General features: G+C 42.1%; 1 protein-coding gene across 1 annotated transcript in view; it reads right to left on the bottom strand.

Moving 5' to 3' along the window:
• Window positions 1-3,404: 3,404 nt before the first annotated feature.
• BRI3 (brain protein I3) overlaps window positions 3,405-26,336 on the bottom strand; it is a 230,558-nt gene continuing 207,626 nt past the window's right edge. The window contains exon 3 of the mRNA XM_044089713.1: window positions 3,405-4,555. Coding sequence (XP_043945648.1) covers window positions 4,423-4,555 — 133 coding nt within the window. The 3' untranslated portion in view covers window positions 3,405-4,422. The remainder of the gene's footprint in view (window positions 4,556-26,336) is intronic.

The following is a 26,336-nucleotide window of genomic DNA, read 5'->3' as shown; positions in this document are numbered from 1 at the left end:
TTGGAGAGTGAGGTTTTTACCTGTGAAGCCGTGATTACAGGAACTTTGCATTCTTTTGGTATAAAGATAGGCCCTTTAGGGGTGAGAGGGGGGTAAAGTTAGCACTGAACCTATCTGCCAGGATGTTGGCAATATCAGTTGGTTTTGTATATTTAGTGTCATTGTGCTGTAACTCAGAGCAGCTCTGAGTGTTGCCACTGAGATTCTTGACATAGCTATAGAATGCTTTGTGGTTGTCTTTAGAATCAGTGGCGATTTTGTTTTCATAACTAGCTTTGGAGGATTTTATGAGGGATCTCAGCTTCTTACTGAGGCTGACCAGGGAGTTCCTCCAAGCGTGGTTTTTTGCAACAGTTTCTTTCTTCTGTTGTAGAGTTCGTTTATGGTAGAAGACCACCAGATTGGCTTCCTTTTTTTGGAGGATAGTATCTTGGTTCTGTTAGGGATAGCACGATCCATGCACTTGTGTAAGTGCTTATAAAGTGCATTTATGTAGGATTCAGCAGTCGTACCTCTACTGTCCATCTGCATGGATGTCGTGAAGTTTGCCACTTCTGTCTTAAGAAGCGTGAAATTGGCTTTGGAGAAATTTTTTACGGTTGTTTTCCTAATGGGGGGGTGGGAGCGGGGATGTGGATGTCTAGGGTGATTAGCTTGTGGTCGGATCTGACCAACGAGGAGCTGACCACTGGTGTGGAACACTGGTCGCCCATGTTGGTGATGACCAGGTCTAGAATATTGCTGCCCCTGGTGGGGGTGTGGATAAGTTGATCCAAGGCATTGGAATTGATTTCCAGAAACCGTTGAGCAAAAGAGTTGGTACACGAGTAGTTTTCCCAGTTCATGGTAGGGCAGTTGAAATCACCCATTATTAGAGTGTTGGGTTGTACCTTCATATTTTCCAGTGTATCAAGAAAAGAGTGGGAATCCTGGGGCAAGGTGAGGGGGGGGGGGGGTCTGTTGCACACTACAATCTGGATTGCGGTTTTGCCAGAGTTAGTTGAACTTGTATAATCTCAGATGCATTATGCTGAGCAACTAGCTTGGAGGTATGGATATCCTTAATGAATATGGACACGCCTCCACCTTTAGTGTTTCGGTCCGGGTTTGGTGGCCGAAAGGTGTGGTATGAATTATAGCCTGGTAATGCAGGGTTGTTCTCTGGAGCTTTGAACAAAATCTCTGTCACTGCACAGATGTCAATGTTCTCCATTTTAAGGAGTGCCTCGAGTGAGTGCATTTTGAGGTTTAAATTTCTAGCATGGAGTAGCATTACCCTCAGATTTTGCTTGCTTGTCGCGGCACGGATCTCAGTCAGATATATCACAAAAATCCACACTTGGCCTCAAGTTAACATGCCTAAAAAACAGGTGATAAACTAGAATAATATAGAAAACACACACTCTAAACAACCAAGCCAAACACGAGGCCACTAACTAAGCTAACTATTCAAAAGGCACAAAGGGTAAGGGATCTTATAGAAACTACAGAAACTACTATAAAACTATTCTAATGAGTAATATGAAAAAAGTATTGAATAACTTGCGAAAAACGTGTTTTTTTTGTTCAAAACTGGCTTGAGCGAACTGGAACCACTGAGATCCGTGCCGCGGTAAACTAGATCTGAGGTAATTCCAAGAGTGCATCATGGGATAAGGGGCTTGGTCTCGAGCTACTGGTAAACCTTGAGCTTTGCAAACGGCAGTATCGGAACCGATGGATCGGCTCCGAACCCATCAGTAAAGAATGAATGGCGAGATTGAACAACTTCACATACAATGTTATAATAAAATAGCAACATTTTCAACCCACCTTCCAAGTCAAAGCCATCACTGCCCAATTTAAACTAGTTGAATGCTAGGCATCATCTCTGCCTAGCACTCAGCCAATTAAACTGGATGGAATTCCCCACCCATCAAAAATTCAATCAACTTAAACTGGCCCAAAGTATACTTCTTCATCCAAAAAATTGTCTAGCACTGAAGACAGTAATATTGTGATACTCACCATCTAGATTCCTTAGGTCTAAGGACAGATATCTTGCCCAGGTCCATAGACCAAACAATAAACATGATGAAGTAATGTAGTCCTCATATAAAAGCAAATGTTGGAATACTCTCCCTCAAGCCCAAAGACAAACCATAAATCCTTCAAAGCAAACCTTAGAACCCACATCCTGGATTCCAAACTATGCTCTTGCCGCTCTTCTCCTGGCTAAATATTGCTACAACTCTGTCCATCTGTCCCCTAATCTTTAGTGTCCTGTTAGACTTCTGGTGAAAGCCCAAAAGCTTAGATTTTGTAAAAAGACTCAAAAGCTTAGCCACTCCCAAGATATTCTTACCAAACAATTCTTTATCTAGTGGTAATGCTCTGCACCTGTTCTATACTCTCTACCGCAACCTGTATTTAGGTTCATAGGTGTTGTGCTAGGCTAATGGCCCTGGAGCCGTTACAAGCCTAGCTCATAGAAGTGCCCTGGCATAGTGCCGCCCGACATTAGTTCCCAGTGCCTCTATCTAGTAGAGCCACTGGAGTGATCCCCGGGGTGAACTTTCTATTTCCCATCCACTCATCAAGGCTGCTCTTGTCCGGACTGAAACTGATCAACTGTGATCAATGCTCTATCCTGGTTAACAAATTCCATTAAAATAAATAAATCTATTAACCAAATGGAAGTTCTTAACCTTATCACGACTACTTAGTAATGTCTAGGCTGTCTTCTGTTTTCTTCTTAATTTTCATATCTTGTCATTAGCATTTGCTATTTTGCCTGCACTATATTGTACTGTATGACATCTTATACGATTTGTTAACTATAGAGCTTCCCCTGGGTATCTGCTGAAAAGGGGCCAGTCATGGTCCAGTCGGACTTTCTTAAATAAATACGTTATCCTCCCTCCTACCCACACAGAAAGATTTGTACACTGCCTCCTACTGGCACTATCCTTATGTGCTTCTGTATGTATGCTACCGAGGTGGTCACACAATGTTCTTTGTGTAGCTACTGTTACCTTAAAGTGAAGTCAGTAATATGACAACTTACTCCACACTCTTCACAAGGACAAGCTGTTCTGATCAGCTTTTCAGTCTCATCCTCCAAAACCAGACAGCCTTCCAATACCAGGCTTACTAATCAAACCAGAGTCACTGACTGTGCAAGTCAAGCGCCTTGTCCCACCCCCCAGCATGCCTGCAAAACTCCATTCACATAACTGTACAGATGTCCTAAAGAAAATCCAATGAATACATTGTAAACAGTCTGTAACAGTTCGTTACCTGTTAAGTGAATCAGGCAAATGAGTATATAACTGAATAATAACAAAATAAAAACTTGAGGTTTGGGTTATGCACTTTAAAAGTGTACAAGTGAAAAGCAGATATGTGACAAACTACCACAAAAATAAGTCAGCAAAATTTGAAGTTTTATTAGCAAAAGATTTATAAAACTGGACATACTTAAAAGTACTTAAATATTATTCATTCATTTTACATATATGTAATTACCAGTATGTCTAGTGAAACAATGGAACGTAGTGTATACAGAATATACATTTATTTCCTGGTTATCTTTTATAATATCTTGATTGTCCAGTAAAGAAATACACAATGTTTTTGAAGCTGCTCAAGTAAAATTGGCAAAATAAGCCTTAATAATTCTGTTCTGTATTTGTTTTAATGAACATCTTTGACAAAGACATTAAATTCTATAAACAGTTACAATACTGGTCCCCAATGGACATGAATGGCAGTTCTGTAATTAATCATTTGTGTTAGATTTTTTTTTTCGTGTGAATAACCGAGCAATTTTGTGTTAATGGAAAATAATCTTCTACCTCGTTAGTTTAGAGGCTTTTGCAAGTGTACTGCTAAACAGCTATCCAACTTGCCCTCCAGTGTTTCTTATGACAATCAGCAAAACACAGAATTATGGGAAAATAAGCAGCATTCGTGCTGTGGGGCTTCATGCTAATGCACTGGGGCAAGTTAAACTCCTATGCAGACAGTTACGTTATTTAATGCAGTGTCCAAATAAGAAAAATAACAACCTTTGCACAAGCCCCAATAGAATTACCATACAAAAATTGTGAGAAAACATGAACATTTTGGCATTAAATGCAATATATGAAAAGTTCCTTGCAATATATTCAATAACTGCAAAACAAGCAAAAAATGTAATCATCTGAAAGGCACCAGAAATAAGTGAAATTTCATAACCATCTACCCATATGCATGCAATACAGTTTTTTTCTCACATGGCTGGGTATCCCATATCTTGACCATTTATACATCCCAGATCTAAAACCATAATTCCATAAATTTTTCAACTGTACATTAGACGCAACATTTACAGAACATGTTAAAGAATTTACAATACAAAAACATTGTTGATTTGGCCCCAAGAGCCTGCTGTTGATGCAGTTAACCAAAAGTGGCCCCACAGTTTGGGCACCTCCTCTGTCGTAGAGCTATGCAGAAAAGGATACCGATGGGGAAAAACAGAATGGCACATAATATGCCTAGGCATGTAAATGAATCCTCCAAAACTCCAACTCTGTAAAGAACAAACAAATTAAGGATGAGAACGTTACCAGGAAGGTTAAACAACATGAATAATTGAATGTTCCAATTTAAAAATCCTAGTATACTCCAACATACCATGCAAACGTATTACTTTCCAGTGTACATAGCCCTCATCATTTTTGCCTGAGTCCTTAAAATTAAAGTGATTAAAAAAAAAAAACTTCACAGCACATACATATAAGGAATACGACACCAGCATTTCAGTTAGGATTCGGGTCAGTTTATGGAGCATTTTTCCATCCAAATCATATGTGCAAAATTTCAAACTGCACAGATACTGCACCCTAATCACAAGCACTGTAAACAAACTGAAAAGTTTAAATTACACAATGTTCACCTGTTAACTGTAAAAGTGCAGACTAGTGTTTACAGACTTAAGTTAGCAGAACCCAGCAGCTTAATCACCCATGTTATCTACATAAAGATAACAAATGGCTCTTGTAATAACTATACCAATTCCTCTCATCAGGTCCTCCTAAACTAGAATCTACCAGTGAATATAAAACATTTAGTACAAAGAATGTACATGAAACAGATGAACAGCATACCCAACACACTAGTCATAGGTGACTCGATAGTGAGGCACACTAATGTCCCACTCACTAGGTTGAATAAGGAGAAAAGTAACAGTCAGCTGCCTGTCAGGTGCGAGGATCTACCACATAACGCATGCACTCCAGTCCCTCAACAGGTACAAATACGACTCAGTTATTGTACATGTGAATGACCCGAGACTTACCTCCCTGGACTACATGAAGAGAGACATGGAGGAGCTCTTGGGTTATGACCCTAGCCCTGAGCAGCATCCTACCATAACCCAGAATGATACCACAGTACATGGACAAAATGATTGATTTCAACAACTGGCTACGTTTCTGGTGTCACTCTAAGGGGATCCAGTATCTGCCTGGGATGACATGATTGACAGACCTCGATGCTTTGCCAGAGATGGCCTGCATCCGTCACCCCTGGGCTTCTGGATACTGGCCAAGGCTCTTGCCACCCCTATAATGCCTTTTTTAAGCAGTGTTCCAAAGACCAAATTACCACTGTAACCGCTACAAACAAATGCAATCTGAGGGTCATGCTACTCAATGCTAGAAGTCTAAACCTCAAAATGCACTCGCTCAAAGCACTCCTTAAAATGGAGAACGTCGACATTTGTGCTGTAACAGAGACCTGGTTCAAGGCAGCAGAAAACACCCCTACACTACCAGGCTACAACCTCTTTCCACACCTTTCCCCCCAGAACTTGGACCAAAGCTCCAAAGAGGGTGGTGTTTACAAATTCATAAAGGATGCACACACCTCCAGACTGGTAGCCCAATATAACGCATCAGAGATATTTCAGGTGCGGCTAACACTGGGTAAGACAGCGATTCAGGTTAAAGCTTGTAATAGGTCCCCAACCATGTTGCAAGACTCACACTCCATGTTCCTAAGCACCCTGGAGAATATAAGGGTCTACCCTAACACACATACTAGGAGACTTCAACTACCCCTCCATTAACTGGGAAAACTACTCCTGTACCAATACACTTGCCCGTTTCCTGGAGTTCATTAATTCCAATGCCCTAGACCAGCTCGTTCTCACCCCCACTAGAGGCAGGAACATCCTTGACCTGGTCATTACTAACATGAGCAATCATTGCTCTACACCAATAGTCAGCTCCTCCATGGTTAGATCCAACTACAAACTAATCACCTTGGAAATCCACCCCCCCCCCCACAAAGGTAACCACCATGAAAAACTTCTCCAAAGCCAACGCTTGGCTCCTAAAAACAGAGGTGGCTAACTTCACGGCACCCATGCAAATGGGGAATAGTTGCACGAGTGCCAAATCATACACCAATGCACTGTACAAAACATGTTCATAAACGCATAGATCTTGCCATACCCAACAGAACAAAGATGCTCTCCTCCAAAAAAAGGAAGCCAATCTGGTGGTCCCCTGCCATAAACAAACTCTACAACAGGAGGAGGAAACTGAATAAAATGAAGTCCCAAGACTGGAAAAACTCCCTTATCAGCCTCAACAAAAAGTTGAGATCCCTCATCAAATCCTCTAAAGCTAGCTATGAAAACAGAATTGCAGCAGACAGTAAAGACAACCACAAGGCCTTCTACAGTTATGTAAAGAATCTCCACAGCAATACCCAGATTTGCTCTGAGCTACTGCACAATGGTACCTCCTATACCGAACCAACAAATAGCCAATATACTGGCAGACAAATTCAGTGCCAAGTTTACCCCCCCAAAGGAACAATCACATTACCAGTAGATTGCCAGGCACCCAGTATTACTGCTGCACAGGTTAGAACAGCACTGTCCAAGGCCAATAATACAGCTTCTATGGGACCTGACAATATCTCTGGCTCTGTTCTACATGAACTACAGAGTGAATTGGCACCTCACCTGTGTGTCCTGTTCAATCACAGCCTCACCTCGGGCTTTGTCCCTACAAAATGGCGCACTGCTACAGTCATCCCTCTGCACAAAGGAGGAGTGACTACAGACTCTGGGAACTATTGCCCCATTAGCCTGACAAGTCTGACATGTAAAGCTATGGAACGCATCATCATGGACCTAACACACAAGGATATAGGGAATCTCCAAACTCTGGATCCCATACAGTTTGGTTGTGTGTGAAGGGTGGATCATGCCTGCTCAACTTGGTCGACGTCTTTGAGTTAGTCACCAGAGCTGTGGATGAAGGCAAGGTGGTTCATACAGCCTACCTTGATCTGGCCAAGGTCTCTGATACCATTCCCCACTCAGGAATCATAGAAAAACCCACTAAGCTAGGCATCAACCCCTATATCACTAGGTGGGTTGCAAACTGACTCACAGATAGAACCCATAGTGTGAAAGTAGCGGACTCCAAGTCAGACTGCCAACTAGTCACGAGTGGAGTCCCACAGGGTTCGGTCCTGGGTCTCCTGTTTGGAATCTACTTCTCTGAAGTCCAGGCCCAACACAAAGGGACTCTGGCTGACAAAGTTCGCAGACGATTGTAAGTTGGGAGCTATTATTAACTCCCCAAGTGATGCTGACATCCTATAGAATACCTTCACTGAGACCAATGACTAGTGTCAGAACCATGGCCTTAAGCTCAATGCCAAAAAATGTGTCATTATCCTCTTTGGGAAAAACTCGGTTCCCATGAATTACCACATTGATAGTAGCCCACTGAAAGTCCACTGAACGTAGAAGGCATTATAAGAAATCTGAGAACACAGGCTTACAGCAACCTCTGTTTTGACCGCCACATTGCCACTGTGGTCGGAAAGTCTTTCTATGTGGCACATCTCATTACTAAGGGTTTTGCATCCAGGAAGAAAGAGGTCATTGTCTCCCTCTACTCTTCCCTCATTAGGCCAATCATAAAGTACGATGCCCCATTTGGCATGTACCTCACTAGCAACAACTGTAGAGGCCGCAAAAGTACCTCACAAAGAGGATCTAGGCTTTAAACACTTGTCCTATATGGACAGGCTCTCGCCTACATAGAGGCGATCTCTGCTTGACTTACAAAGCCATGTCTGACCCAGTTCTTGTTAGAAATGCTACATCTAAATAAATCCCAATCCCTCCGCACCACATGCTTCAGAGACCTCAACCTCATTACCACAATCAACAGAACGTACTGGAGGGACAGGTTCATAACCCAGAGACTGCCCATGCTATGGAACAGACTTCCCGTACATGTCAAGCAGAGCACCTCGCTGATCCTCTTCAAGAGAAATCTTGATGAGTGGACGGGAAATAGAAAATTCACTCCGGGGATAACCCCAGTGGTTCTACTCGACACAGGCAATGGGAACTAAGGTCGGGTGGCACGATGCCAGGGTAATCCTATAGCTTGTAAAGGCCCCAGGGTCATTAGCCTAGTACACACCTATGAACCTTTGAAATGAAACAACATACACAAGTTCCATTCAATTTACCAATGCTCTTTATGATGCATATTAAAATCAGCCTGAATGTATGTATACATATCTAAATATTTTAGGAAAACAGTAAAGTAGCAGGTAAACACACAGGAAAGAGTAAGAAATAATGGACAGATTAAATGTAGCATGCTCTGTGACAGTTTTGATAAAATAAACACATTTTACTTTAAAAAAAAAAAAAAAAACATTTTTGCATTCAAGTGGCACCCCCACTACAGTTCTTCACTATTTTATGCTGATGTATCTACTGCCTGCACTCCAGGGCACCTTATCAAAGCAGCAGTGTCAGTGGCACAACAGATTGCACAGCTGTTAAAGGTCTGAATCCAGCAACAAGACATTTTGTGGGAGGCTGGTATAATGGTTAAGGTGGTTACCTTACAGACACAAGGTGCAGGGTGTGATTCTCACATGGGTTAATTAGCTAGGCTTAGAAGAGCCCAAGAGGGCAGTCAGCCTAATATTAATCTATGAACTTGCCTTTGGTGCAGACGTCTGCAGGTTGTATTTCACACCAGTCAGATTGACTGCAGTGCAGCACAAGGGGTGCTACACTGAGTGTGCTGTCCTACGGATGAGACCAATTTTTCCCTAGTAGTGTAAATATCACCTTGCGTCTGCCCTGAAGACAGGCTACTGGCCTAATGGGGCTAGCCCACTCAAAGCATAAATAAAATAATAATTCTTCTTCTTTCGGCTTATCCCGGTTAGGGGTTGCCACAGCAGATCACCTGTCCATTCATGATTGGCAGTAGAGTTTTACAGTGTCGAGTTGCCAGCCCGGCACCTAACCTTCCACGGAAGGCACACACACATGCATGCACTCACACCTACGGCCAATTTAGAAAGCATAAATAAAATAATAAATAAATAAAAAGCAGACTAAAAGTTCACATGCCATACAAAAAATAAAATAAAAGAGTAAAAGAAAAATCAGAGAGCCATAAAAAATGGCAACAAATTAAAAACAGAAAAATACACCGACTAAAAGGTAAAGAGACTACATTCAATTAAGTAACCTTTCACTTACAAATACGTAAGAAAAAGCAACAGCAATTAAACAGTAGCTTGTCATATGTTGTACCATTCTAAATTTTTTTTTCATGCTGGACTCCTGCACTGAAGCTGAAATGCATCTACGGCGAGTAAGAACACTAGCCCAATTAACAAATACAAAATAAAAACTCAGCAATGCCTGCCCTCGTGTGCATCTTCCCACACACTTACATTAAACTCTAACAAAAAGCAGTAACAAAAAGTTCTGCAAGGAGCAGGACTGCCACTGTGGAAAACGCTAACAGCAGAGAGACTTTTTTTTCTTACTGTAGAAACAAATCTGAAACGGTAAAAAAAGGCCACGTCCATGTACTAGAGGGACTGTAATCTTGTTCAATGAATATAAAAGTTGAACTGATACTACATGACTGGCAGACAGAAAGGGAAGAGCCAGAGAATATTACAGAAGATATCATAAATGAGATGAAAGAACATGCCATGTCAAGAGCAGAGACTTTGAAAAAAGCAGAAGTACAGAAAGAAAAAAAAACCCCACAGTCATGCTAGAGCCCATCAAAACAAGAGACTGCACCTGTCCATAAAACTGCACTAATTAATGTTAATACAGGAGGTTCTCCCGTTCGATTCTCGGCTAGAGCGCCTTCTGTGTGGAGTCTGCATGTCCTCCCCGTGGTTGAGTGACAGCTAAAGACATGCAGGTAGGTGCATGTGTGAATGAGTGTGCCTTCTTTGAAGGTTGGGTGTTGGGCTGGCAACTCAGCACTGTAAAAATCTACTGCCAATTAGCGGACCGGAGTTCCGCTGTGGCGACCCCTAACCGGGAAAAGCTGAAAGACTACTGGCATAGCTGAAACAGATGATTTACTTGTAAAGATGCAAGAATACTCAGCATTCCTAGTTGTGAAGCTGGTTACAACTACATCAGCTCATGTAGCAATTCCATTGCTGGACAAAGATTTTGTAAAGTCCAGAGTACTGCAGACTACAAAATTTAATAATGTGCCCCCTCATCTCAAAATGCAATATATTCTGTGACAAGCAAGTAATGATATCCAGAATGGTGACTCTTTATGGCCATAGGGTAATTGATGATACAGGGGACAGCCACAAAAACTACCAGTGTGCTTGGCTCTATGGTGTAGAGTGATGAAGCCCTAACTATGATGCACATGACCAGAGTGACTAGTGGCGCATATGCTGGAACAGTTGGGATGCAGTGAAGAATGGAATGAGTGGCCATGGCTGGCTCACCCATCCTAGGGAAGGAAGAGGACCCAGGCTTACTGCCTGGGTGTTATACTCATGGAGTATGCGTCTGTCTAGTACACGCTAAAAGCCCACTGCAAGTACACTGAATGAGGAAGTCAAGAGTGCAGAGACCTGCCTATCACAGCAAGCTGTACTGAAAGCAACTCAACTGAGCTGCGGTAGGGGGAAGAGCAGCTCCAAGGAGGAGTGTAGGTAGCTCTGATTAACCCAACAGCTGGCCCTCTTTCTGCCACCCAACTCTCACCACAAGGTGAAATAAATGTGTCCCTGGGCAAGAATTCATGAACAGCAGAACTCTCCTTAAAGCTGATTATGCCCGATTCTCACCTCCAGTGGAAAGAAATGGACATGTAGATAAAAAGCAGCGGAGCTGTCAGGCAGGTCCGGCACATCCCAGAGGTTATGGGGCAAAACTTGCTAGCATGATGCTCAGTGATGAATTTCCATATAAATCTTATAGTGTCTGAAAAAGTTATAAAAGAAGAGATGTAAAACTGAAATCCAAACTCAAGATGCTTGCTGATTTGAGAATATAGGCAAGAGAATATATCTTGCAGAAGGAAGAGACTGTATTAGCAAGACCTGTAAAATGAAACATTTACCTTTGTTTGGCCTAGAACCATATTTTCTAGACATCTGTGAGCAACAGGTGATATACCTTAAACCACTGTTCATTTGCTGTCCATTTTTAAAATCCTGCTTTGAAGATTATACTAATGTTAGAATATTCTGCCCGGACAAGAAGTGAAATACTGTATAAAAATGGTCATCCAGAAAAAAAAAAAAAAAAAAAACATATGACAGGCAACAGCTCAGAAGGCCACACATGAATGGAGAGTCTGTTCCAGAGCAGCGGTGCCCTCTGTGAGATAAGCCTGTCCCACAAAACAGTTCTGTTAATGTTGCAGAAGAGGTCTAGATCCTTAGATAGCATATTTCTTAGGTTCATACTAGGCTATCTTCCCTAGGGCATTTATAAGCCTAGCCAGAATGTGTTTGGCTTTCGCCACCCATTTTAAATTTATTTTGCTATGCCCTTTTTCGAGGTTAGTATACTGTGCCTCTGTCTAACAGTGACACAGAAGTGACACCCGGGGTAAACCTACGATCTCCCATCCACTCATCAAGATTCCTCTTGAAGAGAGTCAATGAGGGACTCTGCCTAACCTGGACTGGAATTTTATTCCAGAGTGAACGGAGCCTCTGGGTTATGAATCTGTCCCTCCAGCATGTCCTATTTATTTCAGTGCTGAAGTTCAAGTCTCTTGAGCGCGTAGCTTGATGGGATTTGGATTTTCTGAGGTGCAGCATGTCCATTAATTCCGGGTTGGACATGGCTTTATCGTCAGGCACAGATCGCCTCTGAACAGGCGGTATGCCACTGAGTAGAGCTGGAGTTTCTTTAACCAGGCAGCATATGGCATCTGTTTGAGCCCTTTGATCCTCTTGGTGAGGTACTTTTGGGGTCTTTCCAGTTGCTGCAGGTGTCTGGTGAGGTACATCCCAAGAGGGGCATTGTACTCAATTATGGGCCTGATGAGGGATGAGTAAAGAGGCACGATGACCTCCTCTGATCTAGATGTGAATCCCTTCATGATTAGGTGGGCTATATAAAATGTTTTTCTAACCACTTTGGCCACGTGGTTGTCAAATGAGAGTTACTATCAACTTGGGTCCCCAGGTCCCTAATTACTTCTTCTGTACTTAATGGATTACCACCTATGTGGTAATTTGTGGCACTTTGTTTTTGCCAAAGGGATGACTATACACTTTTGGCATTCAGCTTGAGGCCATGGCTCTGGCACCAGTTGTCTGTTTCTATGAGACCCTTTTGGAGGATGCTTGTGTCGGCTGGAGAGTCGATTATGGCGCCCAGTTTGCAGTCATCTGCGAACTTGGTCAGCCACAGTCCTTCCGTGTTGCCTGTACCTCCGAGAAATATATACCGAACAAGAGAGGTCCCAGGACTGAGCCTTGTGGGACACCACTTGTAACTGGTTTGGAGTCTGACATGGCTCCAGTAATTCTAACCATGTGGGTTCTGTCCTTGAGCCAGTTTGCAATCCATCTAGTGACATAGGGGTTTATATTTAAGCTGGTGAGCTTATCTATAATGCCCGAGTGTGGTATTGTATCGAAGGCTTTTGCAAGGTCCAGGTAGGCTGTGTGGACCACCTTCCCCTCATCAATGGCCTTGATGACTGTTTCAAAGAAATCAACCAGGTTTAAGAGGCAGGATCTGCCCTTAAAGCCAAACTGGGTAGGATCCAGTGTCTGTAGGTCCCCAATATCTTTATTTATGAGGTCCATGATGATCCTTTCCATAGCTTTGCAGAGCAAGCTAGTCAGGCTTATGGGGCGATAGTTTCCAGGATTTGACAACATATGACTTGCTGATGTGCAGTAAATCCATCAATATTGGGTTGGAGGATGTGTTGTATGCCGGACACAAGTCATCTCTTAGCACTCTGTAGGATACAGAGTATAGTGACATGGCTTTGAGACGGTCCATGTAAGATTTTTTTTTATCCTTGTATCCTTCTAGTAAGGTATCTCTGCAGCATTTTAGTTTTTGCATGTGCTTGGACAGACATGCCAAAGGAAGCATTATACTCAATGACTGGCCTAATAAAGGCAGAGTAAAGTGGAACAATGGCATCCCTAGATCTAGACATAACCCCCTTGCTTATAAGTTGGACAATACAGAAGTAATACAGCAGTAGACATGTTGGTCAAAAGATTGGTCACTGTCCACATAAGTTCCCAAATCCCGAACAACTGGGTCAACTTTTAGTGGTGTACTGTCAATGTGGTAGTTCCCTGGAGTAGATGACTTCCCAAAGGATACAATAATGCATTCTTTGTCATTTAAGTTTCAGTCCATGAATTTGGCACCAGTTATTTATTTGGGACAAACTTTCCTGTAGGATGGCCATGTCATTTGGGGACTCTGGCTGCTCCTAGCTTGAAGTCATCAGCAAACGTAGCCAGCCACAGCCCTTCAGTACTGGCTTTTAGTTCAGAGAAGTAGATGTACACAGGAGAGTTCCCAGTGCAGAACTCTGGAAGACTCCACTGGTGACTTGTTTCTTCGTGCAGGTAACATCTCCTATTTTGGATTTCCTGCATCCTGTGAGCCGGATGGCAATCCACTGGGTGACACAGAGGTTTATTCCCAGTTTATTTAGCTTTTCTACTATGTCTGACTGGGGGACTCTCTCAAACGCCTTGGCCAGGTTGAGGTATGCAGTTATGTATCATTTTACCTTCATCCATTGCTTTGATGACCTTTTCAAAAAGTCCACCACATTGAGAAAGCAAGACCTGCCCTTGACGAATCCAAACAGAGATGGTAAAGTGTTTGGAGGTTCCCTATGTCCTTACTGATTAGTTCCATGACAGGTCATTCTGACATGTCAGACTTGTATGTCTACAGAGGGTCCTACATTATACAGGAGAATGACTGTAGATGCTTTCCATTCGCTTGGTATAAAAACTGCATGGAGGCTGACACTGAACAGTGTTGCTGGGAGGGGGTGGCCAAATTGCGTCTCATGCTACTTAAGATGCATCCAGTGATATTGTCAGAACCCATCGATGCACTATTTTTCAAATTGTGTTAGTGCTTTTAGGACTTGGTCTTGTGTGATAGCTGGAGGCAAGCCAGTTGCAGGTATATTTTGAAGGACGGATGGAGGTGTAAGAGGGGTAAAGATACACCTGAATTTATCAGCCAGTAGGTTGGCTATATCTTTAACATTTTTCAATCAACTCCATGCAGTGCTGTGTAAAATCATACAGCAATTATGTGCAGAGGAAAAAAAAATACTCGCATGGGGGAAAAAGATGCACACTTTTACTGCCTAAGCTCATGCACTCTGTAACGAGACCCTCTGCAGTGCATAGAAAATGTGGGTATATCCTTTACCTGGTTAAAATGTGCAAATATCATTCAAGTGGGTATATTTCTTCATGTAGTTTCTGTCTAAAGGCTCTTCTTAACATCTCCATGATGACCATGCTTGGGGCATATATAATGTATATAGTCCATGCAATGTCCCCAGCCAAGTTTAAGAGACTTGTGCACCACCAAGATCACCAGTTTTTGACCTCCACTTAACGTGAGATCCTAAGTGCAAGAAAATATATTTACTGGCAGGATTATAGAATTAGAGAGAAGCTTACTCAAAAGGGCTCTAGCTGTCACAGCATGGAAGCTGGACAATCTCAAGACCGACAGAAAGGAGGAGGGAACAATGCACCCAACTCTGAGGACCCTAGTGAAAATCAACCTAAACTAATTCTATTCAACAATTTACTTTTTTATATGGGTCACACAGGCAGGGCTTTCTTTCCACCTGTATTCCTTTACTTAATTCAGTGGACTCTCAGGTCATTGTATGTGGGCAGGGGACCCCCCCCCCATAAAATCCTTGTTTGAAGCATGTACAGTCACAGCTAGTGCTTGCCACCATAAATGTAAACATACTTGCTATACTTTGCTATGAGGGACCAACTACAGTGAGTGAACACTTAGGTAGCATCTAAAAAGAATTTATAAAGCAGGAGAGAGAGGGAGAGAATTTACACTAGAACATCTAGAAGACAATAACATCAAAAGGAGACACTGCTCCTGCAATGCAAGTCCAAAGTGATAACATCATGTTTTGATGAGCTGGTTGTTGTGGCACAGGTAGCAGGTTTGGCTATATTCCTGAACCACCATGGAATGCAAACAGCTGGTGCCTAGTGGAATGCCTTGACATAACACTGATTGTAGGACCCAGCGTGTGTTGCGACTTTAAGAAGGATTTCAAAGTGAGGGCATGTGTGTATAAATAGAGAGCACGTGCAGGCAGCAGTGCCATTTTGAGTGAACAGCCACAGTGTTAACATGTATGAGTGCGGCAGTCAGTCTATTTATAAGTTTAAGTTACTAAGCCTCAACCTTGATGTGTTTGTATGCAATAAAGCTGCTTGAACCAAACCCACAACTGTTTCTCTGTTTTATCCTGACCGGACAAGCAACATGGTGTCAGAAGTGGCATATCTGAACAACATGGTGTTAGAAGTTTCATCCCAACCTGGTCAAACCAATGAAAAATGTCAGAAACGAATTTCAGGTAATTAAAAACTCGCATAAATGATTTATTTCATAAAGAAAAAGTACAGTTGTGTACACTTACCATAAATGTACATGTTCGAGTGTATTCACTGTTGCAGTTATTAGATTTGGGGTAATCTGCTGGCAGGTTGCCCTCAGTCGGCCTGAATTCCAAAGTCTTGGGTCCTGCGTCTGTTGCCGTCTCCTCTTCCATGACATCAGGGGTACAAAACAAGCAGCCAACGCCATTTTCTTTAGTTTTTCTTGCCCCAGATGTCAGGTGCCCCCAAAAAGGTAGCAAAAAAATCTATATATAAAAATATATATACATGCATCAATACAAACTTTACCTTCCTCTACAAGCAAATACACCACACAGGTTGTAGAAGACAGAGAAGGAAAGATAAACTCAAGAATGAAAGGGGGATGGCGGGCGGGTAACCTGGACTGCAACAGTGAATACACTCGAACATCTACATTTATGGTAAGTGTACACAACTGTACTATGTTCTTCGTGTTTCACTGTTGCAGTCACTACATTTGGGTAGAATCCCAAAGCTATGGATGGGAGGCTGGAGCTAAACAGCATTAGGTGTGGCTATAAGGCCCTGCAGAACTGCAGTGGCAAAGCCTGCCCTGGACTTGAGGCAAATGATATGCTTTGTAAAGGTGTGAACAGAACTCCAAGTAGCAGCCTCTAGAATGTCTTTGGTTGGTATTCCTCTGAGAAAGGCTGCTGAAGTAGCTGCAGCTCTGGTGGAATGAGACCTAATGCCCCTGGGTGAAGGTTTACCATGGTGTAAGTAGCAGAAACGAATGCAGTGGCTTATCCACTTTGAAATAATCTGCTTTGAAATAGCCTTTCCTTCTGATCCTGCAGCATATGCCACTAGTAATTGCTCAGTTTTTCTTAGAGCTTTAGTCCTGCTCAAGTAGAATCTTAGCTGTCTGTGTATGTCCAAAGAATGCAGAATTCTCTCCCCTTGTTCTGTGGATTTGGATAAAAGGTTGGCAGGTGAATAATTTGGTTAAGGGCCACATTGGAAACCACCTTAGGCATAAATTAAGGATTTGTCCTCAAAGACACCCTGCCTGGGAAAATAAGATAAAAGGCTCCACGGCCATTAGGGTCTGTAGCTTTGAGACTCTTCTTGCTGAAGTAATTGCTAGTAGCAGGGCTGTTTTCCATGATAAGAATTTATCAGCAGTAGCAGCTGTTTCAAATGGAGGCAGGGTGAGCTTTTCCAACACATAATTATGGTCCCATGCAGGTATTGATGATCTTCTTGGAGGCCTTCAATTTTTGGCTCCTCTAAGATACTGCTTTAGTAAAGGATAAGAAAAGATTGGTGGCTCTGTATTGTAATGAGCCGAAATGGCAGAGGCATGGATTTTAATTGATGAGAAAGATAGGCCTTTGTCAAGCATTTCAGTCAAGCATTGTAATACCCGAGGAATATTTGGTTCTGCTGTATCAGTTCCTTGTGCTTGATTCCAAGCACAGAATCTCTTCCATTTATCAGAATAAGATTTTCTAGTACCAGGCCTTCTGGCTTCCAAAATGACATCCATCACAGCTTTACTGAGAGGAGTTGTTTGTATAACTACACGATCAGCCATGCTGCCAGGTTCAGTGTCTGGAGTTGATTGTACAGGATCTGATTGTTTTGCTGGGACAGTAGTTGAGGTAAGGTCCAAGCTGGGTATTGAGACAAGTTACTTAGGATTGGGTACCAGTATTGGTGGGGCCAGTTCAGGGCAATCAGTATCATCTTTGGTTCCTCTTGTCTGACTTTTAGTAGGACCCTGGGAAGAAGAGGCAGAGGAGGAAAGTGTAAACTGATAGGTTTTTCCAACCAAAGGATAGGGCGTCCACTTTCCATGCTTGTCTGTGATAAGTCCTTGTGCAGAATCTTTTCAACTGATAATTTTGAGGAGAGGCAAATAGATCTATGTCCGGGCTCCCCCATCTCTTTATCATCATGCTGAAGACTTGTGGATCTAGTTTCCACTCGTGAGGGTCCATAAGGTTTCTGCTTAAATCGTCTGCCAGAGTATTTTGTTTTCCTGGCAGGAATTGACCTTGAAGGTGTATTTGATAAGTCAAAGCTGTGTCCCACAGTGCCATGGCTAATCTGCAAAGGGGGTATGAGAGTGTGCCTCCCTGCTTGTTTATATACCACATAACCGTGGTGTTGTCTGTCTTTATCAGTAGTTGTCCTGGATGAAGTAAGTCCTTGAAGGCTGTCCTGGATGAAGTAAGTCCTTGAAGGCTGTCAGGGCATTTTGTACAGCTAGCATCTCTTTTTGGTTGATATGTAGATGCATTTGTTTTGGGGTCCATATGCCCTGAATGCATCTTCCCGCCATGTGCCCCCCCCAGGCATAATCTGATGCATCTGTTGTTAAGGTTTGGCTGGCAGGGGGTAGAGTGAAGGCTTGTCCCATGTTTTGGTGACATGCTTTTGCCCACCACAGAAACTCCTGCTGTAGGCAGGGAATGAGAGGAATCATTGTTTCCAGACTGGCAATGTTGACTCCATAAACTTTTTAGGTAACACTGAAGTTTCCTCATATGCAGTCTTGCATATGGAATCAGTAGAATGCAGGATTCCAGGAAGCCCAAAGCCTGCAGTTTGTCTTGCAGATAACTGGGTTTTTGTTGCCATCAGTTTGAAGTACGTAGTCAGTTGCCTTTGTCTGGCGTGAGGCAAGTCATCTGGGCAGTTGTATTCAAGCTTGCACCCAGGAATGTTATCTGTTGAGAGGGTACCAGTTGTGATCTCTTTTCGTTTATTGTGTACCCTAGGCATGTTAGAAGCTTTTTCACAAACGCCAAGTGTTGAAGAAGAATGTCCTTGTTCTCTGCTTGAATGAGACAGTCGTCCAAGTAAGGATATATTTGTATACTTCTTTGTCTGCAAAAAGCAATTACTGGTGCCATGGACTTTGTAAAGACCCTGGGTGCAGTAGATGGGCCAAACGGCAGTGCAGAAAATTGGTAATGGATTTGTCCAGCCTTGAATCTGAGGTATCTTCTGCAGGACTGCCTTATTGGGACGTGCAGGTATGCCTCTTTTAGGTCTAATGTCATCAGCCAAGCATTCTTGCCCAGCATGGGCAGAAGCTGCTGCAAAGTCAGCATTTTGAATCTTGGAATGTCCAGGTATTTGTTCAAAATCGATAAATCCAGTATTGGCCGCCAGGCCTTGTCCTTTCTGGGTACCAAGAACAGTCGAGTAAAAACCTTGTCCTTTTTCCTGTTCTGGTACTGGCTGAATGGCCCCTATATTCATGAGGGACGTAACCTATTTTTGTGCCGCTGTCCATTGATTTTTTGGCAGATCTAGCCAACCATTTGCCATTGGCAGAGTATGGAAATGGAATCTGTATCCCCTGTGGTACTATGCTTAGCACCCATTTGTCCTGGGTTATTAACTGCAAATTTTGAGCAAAAAGTGCTAATTTTCCCCCTAAGGGTGCTTGGTGAAGTCAAGAGGGAAGTCATTGGGACTTTTTTCTGTAGGTTTGCACTTTATCTCCTCCAGATTTGGAGGTAGAAGCACCCCATTGCTTTGACCTGTAAGAATCTTGCGCCTGGTATCTGGAACCCTTAGGGCATCTGGATTTGCCCCTTTGGGCTGTGTCTGACACAGGAAAGGTCCAATTTTTTGTAGGCCAGTGTCTACTGAATCTTGGTGGCTGCACTTGTAAAAAGTATTTTACAGTTTACATAGACTTAGCTTTGTTTTCCATTTTCATTAAAACCTCTTCTGCCTTAAAACCAAACAGAGTATCATGCTGTAAAGGTGCATCCAGTAATTTAGCTTTAACATGATCAGGCAAATTTTGCTCTTTTAGCCAGGCATGCCTCCTAATCACAGATCCAGTAACTCCGGCCCTGCAGGAGGCCTCTAAGGAATCAGAACCACATTGCAAAGTATGCTTTCCAACTTCTTCAGCCGCATGCAATAATTCCTGCAATTCTTTATTTTCTGCACATTCAGAAATCAACATAATTTTCTGTTTCAGCAAACCCATAACATGCTTTTGATACTTGAGCATATGAAACTGGCAGTCTAAGGCCCTAATTGCCAAGGTTGCAGATGTATAAACCTTTTCCCCCCATCTATCCAGTGCCCTTGAATCTCTGTCAGAGGGGGCAGGATATTTTGATGTAGAAGCCTTAACTCCCTTTGGACCCTGTGAAATAGTTTCAGGATCAGCAGCAGGGTTTCTAAATAAAGTTGTGCGAGTCAGGGACCCTGTAATATCTGTCAGGCTTGCTGGGAGCCGGAGGTAAGGAGGCAGGGGTCAAGCTTGACTCCGAAAACACATCATCCACAATGTCTAAAACAGGGGGTATGGCTAAAGGTCTGTGCTGAGGGAGGAGGAGGAAATCCCTGAGCCTCTTTTTTGATTGAGAAATCTTGACTCTCCTAGTGAAAATGCTCCCAAGTATGCAAGGTTTCTCTAAATGAATAATCCTCAGGAGGTGATGCAGATGATATAGACTCCTCTGTATCTGAATCCTCATAGGGAGGTATAGATAATTCCTGATCAGAACAGGAATCAGAAGAAATAGAAACCTGATCTGAAGATTCATAATCAGTGTCTTGCCTAGGCCTCTTATCAGGAGGGGGATGGGAACCCCTGATCAAAGTAATAAGGTCTTCAGCCATTTTGATCATCTGTTTTTTAGGCATAGCGGCCTGTGCACGTGGCTCATGCGTCGTTTTTTTAGTTTTAGAAGTTTTCTTTGTCTTTGGTTTTGCAGCTGTCGGTTTGATATAAAAATGTTGAGGCCCGAATACACCCTCAGAAGCCGGTGCCTGCTCAGCGGCTCTGGACCCATCAGAGGGAGATACATCCGTGGGACCAATACTTTCAGTATCAAGCGGCGTGCCGGACTCCACATAGGTCTTGGTAGGGGCCTGTGACTCGAAAGTAGTGGGTATCAGGGGCTGCAAAAGTGCCTCACTGAGTACCGGCGAACCGACGACTGGCTTAGGAGAAGCTTTGTCATCAGTTTTGGACCTTGACTGTCTGTCTCTGTCCTTTTCTTTGCGTTTTTTATGTACTCCGGTAGTTGGATTGCCATCAGACGACATTTCTGGGTAGTTAAATCTGTTTCCAAAATACTTTGAGGCAAAAATATACCGACGCTTAATAGTGCGTTGGTTAAATCTAGCACAAAACCGACAGCCAGGCACGTTGTGATCAGGGCCTAGGCAAGGAATACAGTATAAATGGAAATCCTTAGGAGGTATTTGCTTCCCACAAGTAATACAATTATTAACTTTTTCTGACATCGGTATGGAGCAAGAAAAAAGTTTCCCCAATGGTGTACTTAGCTTTAGTGAAGACTTTGGTTCTGAAACTCAAACTCGAATATTTCAGGAGTCGGCTGACTGGCACTTGCGAAATGCTTCTGCTTCGGGCACCACATGGCAAGAAAGACTGAAAGAAAATGGCGTTGGCTGCTTGTTTTATACCCCTGACGATCTGACGTCATGGAAAAGGAGACCGCAACCGATGCAGGACCCAAGACTTTGGAATTCAGGCTGACTGAGGGCAACCTGCCAGCAGATTTCCCCAAATGCAATGACTGCAACAGTGAAACACGAAGAACATCAATATGAAGCATTTGCAAAGCACAAAACACATTATTAAATCAAACGAAAAGCAGAAAATGTATTATTGATTAAATTAAATGTTTGAAATCACTACATTTGATAAAATTATTCAAAATACTTATGAGAGCGTTCAGAACTACTACTGATTTGAATAACAAGTGAGCACAAGAAAAGTATAATGAGCATGACAGAAGTCAAATGAGCATAACAAGTACAATAAAAGGGCAAAATAAGCATGGAAAAGGAAAGCAAATGCATTTTTTTAGTAAACGGACACATTTTTTTTATATGAGCTACTATTCTGTATTGACTAAAGCTATTCAAAGTATAACTAGAGTTGTCTGACGTTTCTCAGTGTGCGCAAAGTGTTTGCAATGTGTGCATTATGGTACGATTATTTTGAAGAGTTTACTGTGTGCAAAATACATTTATTTTGCAAAGTTCTGTCAGAACAGAGTCGTTTCAAGAAGTTTCTTGTGCTATGTGCAGTTCATTTGCAAAGTGCAGTCATTTTGAAGTGCTTCTTACACTGATAAGGTTGGTTTTGCAGAGTACAGTGATTTCAAAGTGTTCTTGTGCTATGGAGACTTCTTTCACAAAGTGCAGTTATTTTGGAGAGTCTATTGTGCTGTTCAGCGTAATTACAAGTTTCTGGCACAGATTTCTGATGTATATATGTGTATGTTTGCACATAACTCCAAGGGTCTTTATTACTGTGTGCTGGCATGGCAGAGGCATTTCACAGACCCGGTGCACTTGTGTTTGACTATAATATTGCAGAGAATTGGGAGAGTGAGCAGGAATATATGATATTCTCATACAAGCAACTTTTTCTGATAAAAAAGCACATATGAGGGCATTTATTCTGCTTAATTTAGAGGGGTCAGAAGCCATTGAAAGATCGCGTTCATTTGTAAGGGGAAAAACATCATATTGTTGTAAAAGCGGAATCAAGGGAGGACCCGGAGTGCATCAAACGTAAATTTAGAGAAATGTACAACCCCCAGACAAATGTTACACTGGAGAGGCACTTATTTTATACAAGAGACCAAAAGCCAGGAGAAACTTTTGCTGCTTACATTACTGAAACTGTTTATTCTATAGAAGTCGGGTTGGTTCTGACGAAAAGCCTGTTGGATTGAGCTTAAATAAAGTGCTTGCTTTTGGATTACATTCCGTGATTTTGGTTTTTGGAATTCTGTTCCTGAGCACTTCAATTACCAGCTGGTTCGAAACGCATCTGGTTTTGTGTTTTCATATTGTTTGATACGCGGTTTTAGTAGTTCGTGCTTACATTACTGACTTGAGAAACAAAGCTAAAATGTGCAGATTTGGTGATTTGAAAGATGAGCTGATAAAGGACAGGCTTGTGTGTAGTGCTAATAATGCTGCAGTGAGAAAGATTTTACTTCGAGACAGTGATTTAACGCTGAGCAAAGCCACTGAGATTTATCAAACGCCTAAGCTTATAGAAAGGCACACAAACATGCTTGCAAATGATAAGAGCATAGTTTCAGCAGTCTCTAGAGCAAACGTAGACAGCATGCAGCAAGTGGCTAACAGAAACAGGCCTAAGCACATGGCAGCTGCAGCCCCTGCGGGATTTCCAGGGAGAGCCCATACCTTTCCAGCAAGTTCTAAGACTAGCTCAGTAAAACGGACATGTTCAGTGCAGCACAACGGTGAGTCAGCAAAACCAAAGTAAAATCTCACTGTTAATTGTCGTAACTGTGGTGCCAATCACGAGTCCAAAAGAGAAACGTGCCTAGCATTTGGTCAGCAATGCCACAAGTGTAAAAAATGGAACCACTTTCAAAAGCTTTGTGAATCAAGCAAGCCTCCTTTAATTATTATTAAGAAAGGTTACTCAAAAAAGCAAGTTGATTATATAGAAAGCTACAACTCTACTTTCTATGTAGATGGTGCATCAGTGGTTGGTGAAAAGGTTAATGCAGTATATTTGTTGGCAAAAAAAACATTGTTTTGTACTGTCCTGATTAATGTTAAACCCACAGAGCTCAAAGTGCACACTGGTTCAAAGTGCAATGTTATGTCAGCAGAAATATTTGCTAGAGTAACAGCTGGTAAACAACTTAATTTGGCCATATGTGTGAAGTTTGTTGCTTATGGAGGTGAAGAGATTCAAACCGAAGGCTCAGTAGTGCTTTCATGATGATCAGCTGGGAACAGTTACAGCTTGCAATTTTATATAGTCAAAAGACCTGTACAGTCATTATTAGGTCTCAGAGACAGTTTAAAAATAAAACTACTTTCTTTTACCAAAGAAGTCCATCATGTAAGCACATGTCCTAGTTCCAGTTTCACCAATGATATTTTCTCAGAGTATGCTAATATTTTCGAAGACAAGCTAGGTAAACTTCAAGTTGTATACTCCATGAAATTAGACCCAGAGGTCAGTCCAGTGGTCAGAAGAGTGCCAATAGCTATGCAGGCTAGAATCAAAGTCCAGTTAGATAAAAATGGTGCAGCAAGGTGTGATTTGTCCAGTTACAGAACCAAATGAATAGGTGTCTTCCATGGTAGGCACTCATAAGAAAAGCTTAGATGAAATCAGAATATGTACTGACCCAAGAGACTTAAAGCATTAAAGAGACCCCACCATCCTTTGCGTACAGTCGAGGAAGTTATTACCCTCGTGCCAAGTGCCACTGTTTTTTCTGTCTTAGATGCGAAGGTTCATTTTGGCAAGTAATGCTCAATTCCAAATCTTCACTACTGACTACATTCAGCACTCCATTTGGTAGATACAGATTTCTCAGAACGCCGTCTGGAATAAATTCTGCCAGTGAAGTCTTTCATTGTGCAATGGAGCAAACTTTTTCAGGCTACCCATGTTCTATAATAGATGATTTACTAGATGGAAGCATGGTGAAGCAGAGCATGACAGAAATTTCAGGAAAGTTCTGGAAAGAGCATGTGACTTGAGTCTAAAGCTCAATCCTCTGAAATGTAAATTCAGGCTACCAGCAGATACCTATGTTGGTCATTTACTTACCAGTTCAGGCTTACGACCTGATCCTTCCAAACAGCCATTTTCGAGATGCCAGCTCCAGATCATGTCCAAGCATTACAGGGTTTTGGGCAAGTTTATACCAGACTTCAGTGAATTATCAGTGCCCTTGAGAGAGTTGACATGCAAAAATGTTACTTGGTCATGGCTGCAAGACCACCAGACAGCATTTGATGATCTGAAACAGAAAACTGCCAGTCTACCAACGTTGGGATACTAGGATATCCACAAACCAGTAATTCTTTCCTGTGATGCTTCAAAGTTCGGTCTTGGTGCAGTTATTCTTCAAGAAGGCAGACCAGCAACCTATGCATCTAGAATGCTTACCCAACCTGAGATGCAGTATGCTGAAACTGAGAAGGAACCTTTGGCAATTGTGTTCTTACGTTCGTATTTCCAGGATTATATTTATGGCCGAGCTATCCAGATTGAGACTGATCAACCTCTAGTCATGATTTTAAAGAAGCCTATGTATACAGCACCAGTAGGACTACAAAGAATGATGCATAGATTACAAAAATACAACTTCAAAATGGTCTATACCAATGGTAAACTTCTTTATCTGGCTGATACCTTATCCAGATTGCCCAGAAATACACAGAATGTTATGGAAGTGCATAATTTTTCTACCACAAGACTATATGAGCTAAGAAATCATACAAAGACTGATCCAATTTTGTGAAAGCTCAACCATTTCATCAATGGTGGATTGCCATCAAAGCAATCTTGTGTACCAGCAGAAGTGAAACCTTATTTTCCTTACAGAGATGAGATGTTGATGGAAGACTGTATCATTTTCAAAGGTCCTAAAGATGTTGCTCATAGGTCCTAAAGATGTTGCTCATACTTCCGTACAACATGAGCACATCCAAATTTTGCATTGTGGCCACCCAGGTTTCAAAGCTACCAAAAGAAGGAAGACCGGACTAGTATTTTGGCCTTCTCTGTCAAAAGATATCGATAAAGTACTTTACCTTGTTCAGTATGCAATAGTACTAAATTGCATTTGCAAAAACAGCAACTTCAGCTAAGCCATATTCCTGAACTACCTTAGTCAACAGTAGCTACTGACATATTCGAGTGAAGAGTCAATATTAGTGTTGGTAGACTCTTATTTTAATTGGCTCAAGATCGATTTGCTACCTAACCTAATGTCCAGTACTGTCATTACCAAGTTGAAACATCATTTCAGTCCATTGTAGTACACACAGTTATTTCTGACAATGGTGTCCAGTTTACCAGTCAGCTATTTCAGAAATTTGGAAAAGAGTGGGAATTTATCCAAGTTACTAGTAGTCCTGAGTACCCAAAGTCAAATGGCCTAGCTGAACATGCAGTACAAAGTGCAAAGCAATTTCTAGAAAGGTTAAAGCATGACAATACCGATGTTTTCTACAATTTGCTTAATCTCAGAAAAATACCCTGTGACAATTTACGTGGCTCACCTGCTCAGAGACTTCTGTCTAGGCAAACCAGAACAACCTTGCCTATCAGTTCCAGTTTGTTGGTGCCTAATGCTACGAACACCAGGGCAATCAAAGCCCAACTATTCAAAAAAACGTTCATTTCAGAAGCCAAACTATGATAAAACGAGCAGATTTCTTCGTTCATTGAAAGAAGGAGAGAGAGTGAGGATGCAAAGGTTTTGACTGAATTGGTCAAGTGAGAGGTGTAAGTGCAGAACCGAGACCTTACTTAGTAGAATATGACGGTATAGAATACAGAAGAAATCAAAGGCAAC

This window comes from Protopterus annectens, chromosome 12.part0 (genome assembly GCF_019279795.1).
Source record: "Protopterus annectens isolate FY-2018-M chromosome 12.part0, PAN1.0, whole genome shotgun sequence".
Lineage (NCBI taxonomy): Eukaryota > Metazoa > Chordata > Ceratodontiformes > Protopteridae > Protopterus > Protopterus annectens.
Note: the sequence above shows the minus strand (reverse complement) of the source record. Positions and strands in the feature narration are given on the sequence as shown.